This window comes from Dicentrarchus labrax, unplaced genomic scaffold (genome assembly GCF_905237075.1).
Source record: "Dicentrarchus labrax unplaced genomic scaffold, dlabrax2021, whole genome shotgun sequence".
NCBI lineage: Eukaryota > Metazoa > Chordata > Actinopteri > Moronidae > Dicentrarchus > Dicentrarchus labrax.
Window position 1 is genome coordinate 4,584,225 of NW_026136705.1, and position 8,787 is coordinate 4,593,011.

Consider the following 8,787-nt stretch of genomic DNA (forward strand, 5'->3'; position numbering starts at 1 on the left):
TATACTTGTGTATGTGTTCAGTGCTAATTTGCGTGAAATCTTAGCCCGCTAACAAGCTTAACTAATATGATGAACTTATTAAATATTATGTGATAATAACTAAAAGCAAACCTTTCAAGTTGAGGCGGCGTGTTGCTGGTAGTCCAAAGCGGTTCTCCAACACTGATCTGCAAACATACATATCAGGGGAAGTTTAAAACAAACCATTCTGACTCGTCAAACAATCCAATCCATGCATAAATGACACATTTATCTCTATGTTTGTCAGATTTACATCTGACCTGAAAACCTGGAAGACTGGTTGTTGCAAGATGACAATGCGGATGAGTGAGAGGGACTTTGGTTTCAAGTCTGTAATAGCTGAGGTCATGCCATCCAGCATGGCTTTACAAGCTTTGACAGAGTCCATACCAGCCACACCTGATGGGATATAAAGGTTATGGTTATAGATACACATGTTCTACCAGTAAGGGCATTTACATTGCTACAGTGACTGGTTGTGACCTTAATTTTGTTTCTATTCGCTCATATGCCATTACTTGTAATGTGTCAAATGTTGTAATGTGTCCTAAATTTACACTATTATCAGACCCTATACTATACCATAATAAAATAATAAATATTGGCCTACTACTTAAGGCCAGCTGAAATGAATCTATAGATTTATGGATCTATTAGTACACTGCTTTCTACTAGAACAAGTTTTACTTTTACTTGTTGTCATGTGTTTTTAAATTTATTTAAATGTGAAGTTTTTCACTCACTTTAAACTTAACTATATGTAAACCAGAAATTCTTCCTACATTTAAGGTGATTAAAACTATTTTTCTGCACAAGTACACTTAAACACTCATAAACACACACACACACACATCCACATGCACACAGTACAAACCAGTATTGATAGCTGGGAAAGCTGCTGAGTGGTAGCCTTTGCTCTCACACTGCTGCAGTATCTTTTTGCAATTTTTCTGAATCAACTGAGCGTCAGACTTAAAACTAGCATGAATGATTTCCCTGCAGCCAAGCAACCCAGGTCCTGTGGTGCACATGTAGTCTGCTGGAATTCCCACTGACGAAAACAATAAAAGCAGATATGACAGTAATAAAACAAATACTGTTATTTTATTATTTGTGTATAAGATGTTGGGTGGTGAAAACCTGAATTAATACACAGTTCCACCCACTAGTGTTGTAAAAATAATGTACACCACCTGAAAACCTCTAAAAAGTATTTTTACAGTATTTTTCAGTCCACTCTTAAGGCTTACCTTGTGCAAACTCTGCTTGGAGAGCAGCCCCTGCTGCGGTCAGAATGGCTTTGGACACACCTGTAGAGTTTGTGAACACGCAGTTAGGATCTAACCTAGGTTAATATAATTTATACAAAATTCTCAAAAAATAATGTGGTTCTATATTTCATTCTATGGTTCATATTTACAGTCAATCAAAACATTTAGAAAATGTATCAATCATACCAGATTGTTGGTTGTTGGAGAAGTCAGTTGTATTGACAATGACATCAGTGTTCTCATGAATGATGTCAGAAAGGACTATTTGAAGCTTGACTCCCCCCAGCTTGGCTGTGATCTCATCATTAGTGACAGAGACATGGCGGTAAAAGGAAGCTGAAGTCATGACAGTAAAAAAATACGTAATTATGGTTTACTCTTTTCAATTAAATCATTAATATTTTTATATTTACATTGAATTAAATTATGGCACAGAGAAAATGAACTACAATTGAGCTGACAGAGAACATACATTTTTTGCTTAATTCAGCTTGGTTTTACACATGCATTATTGTATGACAGCAGTGGGGACCTACTTGTAGCAAACAACCTCTGTACACTACCAGCGCAGCAAACAAATAAGCAAAAGAAAATATACACATTAACCTTGGTCTGGGTTTACATCATTTGTGAATCCTCTGAGATGCAAAGTTCCCTGGGCAGACTGGAAGGCCTGTAGTAACATGAAAATACAAAAAGAAATCATGTGAACTGGCTCTTATTTGCAAGTTTAGTTTCCTTTTTTGTAGACAATAATGGTAATTTCATTGTGCAAAATTCTTAAGAAAAATAATATAAATGACAACAGTAGTAGATATCAAATTAGCACTTACATAAGAGGTTACAAAGGGCATAGCCTACAATTAATGAACTTGGACACACTCTTTAGGATGCGGTCAATTTTGGACTCTTTGGTTACAAGGCACTGCTACTGCATTTCCTTTACCTTGCTAGATTCTTTGTCACTTGGGTGGACGACAATACGGACCAAGAAAGGTGTTCTGCTGGCATAGTTCTGTTCAAATCCACAAATCTCCTCCAGAACAACCTTGGACACCACACTGTGTGGAAAACGAAGAACAGCACCGGTCCCAAGAACAGGGAGAGCGACTGAACTATATCCCCTGATCCTACAGCTAGCCAAAAGTTTCTTGATGCCCTGTCTCAGAACCTGGAAGATTCAAAGATTATAAAGGTTACTACACCTCTTAGATTTTTAAGAGAGCGGAAAAAACAAAACACATTTCCCAATGTGATGCAAAACGTGTCACCTGGACTGCAGTTCCTTGTTGTTTATTATCCCAGGGTAAGAGATTGAGGAAGAACACTCCTTTAGATGGAAGCCCAGACAAGCCCTCCACTAGGATTGTGTCACCAGGCAGTGTTGCTCCTCCTGCTTCCTTATGAAATTTTGCAGTCAGCTGAGGTCCAACCATGCTGGACAAAGCGTTTCCAACACGAGTAGAAAGAGGATCATGGCTAGCCATAGGGGATACCAGGCCATCCACCTATGAGAATATAACAATCTAATTTCATCCATGATCATGATCACCATGTTTATCTCAAAAGTAGATTCTGTAGCATCTGCCCTGCATGCAAATACACCAGTGCCCACCAACTAAGGCAGAGCTTCTGAAACATCTGAATTACATTAATGCAGCTTCAACATCGTTTCTCACCTGCTGGGTCTCGAGGGTTCCCTGAATGATCTCTACATGGACGCCATCTCCAGGAGGTCCAGCAGTGGCTCCTCTTGCAGAGTCTTCAGCAGCAACACCCCTCTGGAACCCCAAATCACCTGTAACGTTTCCTCTAGTGATCCTTTGGAGTAGCCGATCACATGCTTCCTGCATGGCCCTCACCACCTCTCCTCTGTTATCAATCAGGATGATTCTGCTCAGACTTCGCCCTCCCTCACTGCCAAACTTCTTGACAGCAGTTACAATAGCCTCAGAGCACACATTGACAGGAACACCAAACAAACCTGAGCTGATACAGGGCATGGCTATAGATTTGAACTCCATCATTTCTGCTAAATTCAGAGCAGACTGGACAGTTTTTTCCAGCAATACCCTTTCATTGCCACCTGATTTTCCACCTACAGGCCCAACAGCATGCAGCAGTTTCTTGCAGTTTAAGTTACCCCCTGTGGTCACTACCACATCACCTGTAGGAATTTTCCCAGTCTGCTTTACTAGAGCCCTGCTCTCCTTCTGCACCTGAGGTCCACCTGCTTTACTCAGTGCAGCAGCAACACCTCCACCATGGTCCAGATCTTCATTGGCAGCATTCACCAAAGCGTCAGCATCCTGTTTGGTGATGTCACCCTGACACACTAGCACCTGGAGCCCATCACAAAGGCTGTAGCTGGAAACCATTGTGCCACCAGATGCCAAATTCTGTCTAGTAAAGTGAGGTTGTTCTTTAACCTTTAGGAGACACTTCTGAGAATGAGAAACACTTAAAATGTTTTCTCGTCCAGAGGGACTTACAAAATACCTAACTGCCCCAGGCAAGTCAATGGTGACGGTGTCCTTAACAAGGGAGTCCAGAAATGGACCCAGCCTGTTCCTGACCTCAGTCACTTTGCTTGATGGACCTTCCAGCACCACCATGGGCCCAGAAGAAGATGTTAAGGGATGGAAGGTAACCCCTGAATAATCAAAACCATTCAGCTGCAGCAATTCTGGTAAGAGTTGTTCCAACTCTGGGAAAGGGAGAACAACTTTGCCTTCTATGCTTGCCTGGTCCAAAATAAACTGTGTGACAGCTTCACTCAGCTCTTCAACCTCTTTGGTGTGGCCCAGTAAGAACACTGTGCTGTTTGACCCAAACACAACCTGAGCCCTGTATTGCCTTTGGTTGAGCTCATTTGTCTTGGACTTAAGCTTTTCCCGAAGCTCAGATGACACAGCCGAGAAGTTAGGAACATCAAACTTTACTTCCTTGAATTTTTCTTGCAGTTTTTTTTCTGTGTCATTCAGTTTATCAGTAGTGAGGGAAAAGAAACGTAGCTCTGTGTCTCTTAACTCTACTTCCACCTTGTCACCAACCCCTAAAAAGTCACATAGCACCCCTGGTGCGCCATAAGCCTGCCTTAGGAACGTCAAAAAATGTGGACTCAAGTCAGAAGCTTTCTTTTCTAACACCAAATTTTCCTCACCTGTGATCCACTCTCCAGCCTTTAGAATCTCCTCCACAGAACCTTCCAAAACTAACTGACCTGAATCTCCCTGCATGACCTTCACACCTGGAAAATCCCGTCCCAAACTGTGCTCAATCTCTTTCCAGAGAAGACGGAGTTTGGCTTCTCCCAGTCGACGAATAGTGGTTGTCTTCTCACCTAAACGTGACCCTCGTTTAACATGTGAGTCCTCTACATTGATCAACCTAGCCTTCACCTCAGAACATTTCCCAACCACAACAGCCATGCCAACCTCGCTATACACCTTCACCTCATCTGTGGTCTGAGGAGAGCTGCAGGACTGAAGCAAAGCTTTAATTTTGTTTGAGTCCATCTCATAGTGGCACAGGTAGCCAGCGAAGAGTTTGTCTACCTCAGCTTTCCAATTTCTATTTTCATCTACAGCACCAGGATGAGCTAAACTCCTGACTAAAACCCTCTCTTCTTCTGGGTAAAGCTGGGCTGAGCAGGCCACAGAGGTGAGTTCTTCCTCTAGTTCTTTCTCTGCCTTAGGGCATTCCTTTAGGTATCGAAGGAGGTAAGAATCAAGTTGTAGTTTATATTCTTCACCACTTGTTAGGCTTGAAGTAAGACTGGCCTGCTGTCTTTGCTGTTGAAAAGATATACATTTTGATTTTCAGTGCATGAAAGCAGTTTTAAATAGTTATTGATATTAAATCCAAAATAGTGTTTAAAAGATACAGATGAAGAAAATACATACATCTACATTTAAAGTGTGAAAAAACTGCTTTTTACTCTCAATAACTTTGATTAATTTAAGTTATCTTTTCTAGGTTTTTAATGTTGATTTCAACCTTAAGTTTCCTAATGCTTCACTTGACACAACAATGAACTGGACACATACCCTGATTCAAATCATTCACAGTTGTTCCAATTAAAACTGAAAACAGGAAGTGTTCATAATGATAATACCAGGACGTGTTTTAGACTATATATGTATTAAGAGATGAGACACTATTGTAGTAGACTTTCCATGCTGACCTGTGACGAAGTTAAGTCCAGTTTTGGGCTAACTGGTTTGCTTGTAGGTCCCGGGCTGCCTCGCACAGTCAGCACCAGAGGGCCACTTGCAAACTCCAACACATGTTCAGATTTCTGCAGGACTCTTTGCTGAGCTGAGACAGAAAAGAGGACATGACTTATTTCAGCTTTTGTATTTCAGCTGTGTTGTCCCTCCGACTCTCCCTGCCTCAATTAAATAAAATAAGGTATGTATAAAATGTTGAATCCTGAATTCTTCCCTTACTGTGCGCCTGCTTTGTGCTGAAAGCTGAGTTATCAGTAAACCTGAGTCTGCTGTCTTTTCAACGGATGCTAAATAAATGAATAGATTACTGAACGGGGCTATATTCTGTATAATGTGCAATTTAAAATAATATATGTGCTGATGAGTGTTGGTGTAGATATGCTGTGTGAGGAAGCTTCTGCTACAAAGAGACCCCCAAAAAATCCACAAAGAATCACAAAACGACCACAAAAATATAAAAACTAGAAAAAATACAATTCCAAAGATAGGGAAAACAATCTCAGAGATGCACAAGAATTCCACACAGACCCAAAATGTCTGAATCAGATGCAGAACATTGTGTCATAAGCCACCCGTGCATTCAATCAGTGTGCAGTTCAACTAAACAAACATGGAGACATATTTTATCACTGCCACACCCTCATCAGTGGAGGTGAAGGTGTCACATGTAATCACAAGGTGCTGTGGGGATTTCCCGGAATGAAAGATTTCTTTCTCTCTTTTTTCATTGTTGTTGTTTGTTGAAAAACTGTTCAAATTAGTTTTATAAACTTTCTCACAACACCAGAAATGATGGAGTCGACAGACTGTTATGTGGCTTGTGATTATGACTTACACTTTTGTAACAGATAATTGTTATAGTTATAATCGTTATTAAGGATTTGCAAACCTATTTAGCTCAGCTTGAGCGGATATATGACACATGCTGTATCGAAAAGGCGGAGTCTAAGATTTAGCTTGTGACAGTCTGACTCTGAACTACAGCAAATGTGAAAGTGAAACTAAAATATTAACTGAAATGGGCTATAGATCGCTTGTACATGTACAGTATGTGAAAAAGTAACATTGGCAGTCAAACACTTTGGATGTGTGTCTGCGAACAGTAAAATTGGTTTATTTCATATAGGAAAATACATAATCGAATGAGATCAACCCGTTTTTTCTAATGCACGATTCCTTACTTTCACTTTCACCAGAACAAAACATTTTATACAACATTAGGAAATCAACGTCAAGAACCAAATTCAACACATAGATATTTGAAGTGACGCGTCTTACCATCCCGATCTTTAAAAGCAATGCTATAAACTTTATCGTTTATGTTTGTTATGAAGCCGCAGTCTCCTCCTCCTGATCTGCGGCGAATTTGGAAGTAGTTTTCTGTCCTCTTCCTTTGTTCTCCGTTCAAACTTGGACACTCGAAGTAAACGGGATACTGGTAAGTATCGCCCATAGTGTAAACACTAGACAGAATTAATAATCAAATGTGTAGACACTTCTTAGAGCGACCTCCGCCTTGGGCAACCGGTTTGATCAGCAGGCACTGATCTGCGTACTGCGTCGGGTGCGCGCTCTGTGACAGAAGACGCCACCAACAAAAACATCTGACAGCCAGGAAACACCCAGATTCCCCACCTCACACTGCAGAAGTTACTGATTCAGCGACCTTTAACAGGAGTGCTGGAACAGTACATACTGTTCAATTTCAAGCAAGGTTTAGTTTCATTTTCGAATACGTTCCAGGCTACTTGTACCTGCAAAAGGAACTATTGTACTCTTTAGATTAAACTTTTGCAGAACAAAAAACAATAACATATTAAACCAGTAGCTTGGGACGCTGTAAAAAAGTAGCTGGATGCCAAAAGTTACTGTAAAAGTGTTTACAGGAACTTATTACTGTAATTCCAATTATAGTATTGTGATGACCCCTTCCCCCTTTGGTTGGGCTGGGTCTTTTTTCCTTCGTCACAGGAGACAGAGTGGCAGAGGGTGTGGCAATTAGATGGGCTACACCTGGTGTGTCCTGATTGCTGATCAGTGATCATTCTCTCTCTCTCTCTCTCCTTCCAGTCAGCAGGTTCTTGGTTTGTTGCTGTCTTTGGTTTTTGATAGTCTTTGGTATATGGATATATGCATTACCTTTTCCACACACACACACACACACACACACACACACACACACACACACACACACTCACTACACTACTGACCACACTGACGTACATATACATTTTATGAATTGTGATTGTTAATATTGTTTAATTAAATTTGCTTTTGTTTAAAACCTTTAAATTATCTGTGTAGTCTCCCTCCTTTGTCATTATCCTAGGGCAGGTTCATGGCAGTATTAATAATGATTTTCAATAACAGTATTGTAGTATTAGGCGATGCATCTAAGTTTTACATAAAATCATAGTATGAATAATATAGGCTACTTCATGTATGCATATGCATGTATGTGCAATAGCTTACTACGAGTATATAGGCTATGTTTGTGCAAGTGAAGTATTCCATTTAGGCCTATACAGCTTCACATAATTGTACAGTATTATACAGTATCTTACTAAACATATGACTGTAAAATACTTGACAAAAACATGCTTTTTCTTTTTAAAAATGCCTCCTCCTCTACTGCAGCTACAATAGTAAAATGCTGCTTATGCACTGATGCATCAGTATTAACAAATAAAATGACTAATAATATAAATCCACAGCCATATACATTTTTCTGATAATAGGCTACTATTGTACTTTTTACATGGATTTCATACATAGTAGTCTCTCAAATTAGATATTACTTGTACAACTCAGTAATATGATAATGACAGAAATATGATTTAACATATTTTAAACGTCAGAAAAGCTTAACCAAAACAAAATATTCCAAAGTGACTGCTTGTTGTTGTCTGAAGTTGTCATCCAGCCATAATCCCAAATCAGTTTAAGGAGACACAAACAGAAGTTTTCTGGGTTACCTCAGACTTAATTGTCTTGCTACTGAAATGTAAACAGCCTTAGTAATCATGTAGTCTTTTATAATTGACTTTGTTGCAGCCACTCTCTCTAAGCATATAATCTGTAATCAGATTGTTCTTCTCTTTAAACTACGGTTTCTACATATGCCACAACAGCAATTCAAAGTAACAAGTTCATGGCTCCAGACATGACACAGTGATCATTTCTTCCATCTGAGGCTCTGTTCTCATGGCAGACCAGCTCGTCACTGACCCAGAACCACAAATTCAGGGTGTAAACAGAACAGA

General features: G+C 39.9%; 1 protein-coding gene across 3 annotated transcripts in view; it reads right to left on the reverse strand.

Moving 5' to 3' along the window:
• The window catches only part of LOC127364661 (protein mono-ADP-ribosyltransferase PARP14), a 29,516-nt gene extending 22,394 nt beyond the window's left edge, over positions 1–7,122 (reverse strand). For 2 of the 3 annotated variants that reach the window (XR_007885049.1, XM_051402350.1), the window contains exons 1-11: positions 6,803–7,120; positions 5,479–5,612; positions 2,972–5,086; positions 2,564–2,800; positions 2,239–2,463; positions 1,899–1,965; positions 1,479–1,628; positions 1,272–1,331; positions 896–1,072; positions 282–420; positions 112–167 (exon numbers count right to left, since the gene is read on the reverse strand). Coding sequence is in view for 2 of the 3 variants with exons in the window: in XM_051402350.1 (XP_051258310.1) it covers positions 112–167; positions 282–420; positions 896–1,072; positions 1,272–1,331; positions 1,479–1,628; positions 1,899–1,965; positions 2,239–2,463; positions 2,564–2,800; positions 2,972–5,086; positions 5,479–5,612; positions 6,803–6,977 (3,535 nt within the window). In the remaining variant the exon portion in view is untranslated. Of the gene's footprint in view, positions 1–111; positions 168–281; positions 421–895; positions 1,073–1,271; positions 1,332–1,478; positions 1,629–1,898; positions 1,966–2,238; positions 2,464–2,563; positions 2,801–2,971; positions 5,087–5,478; positions 5,613–6,802 lie in introns of all 3 variants that reach the window. The other variant, XM_051402351.1, reaches the window with a different exon arrangement.
• Between the last annotated feature and the right edge of the window lie 1,665 nt (positions 7,123–8,787).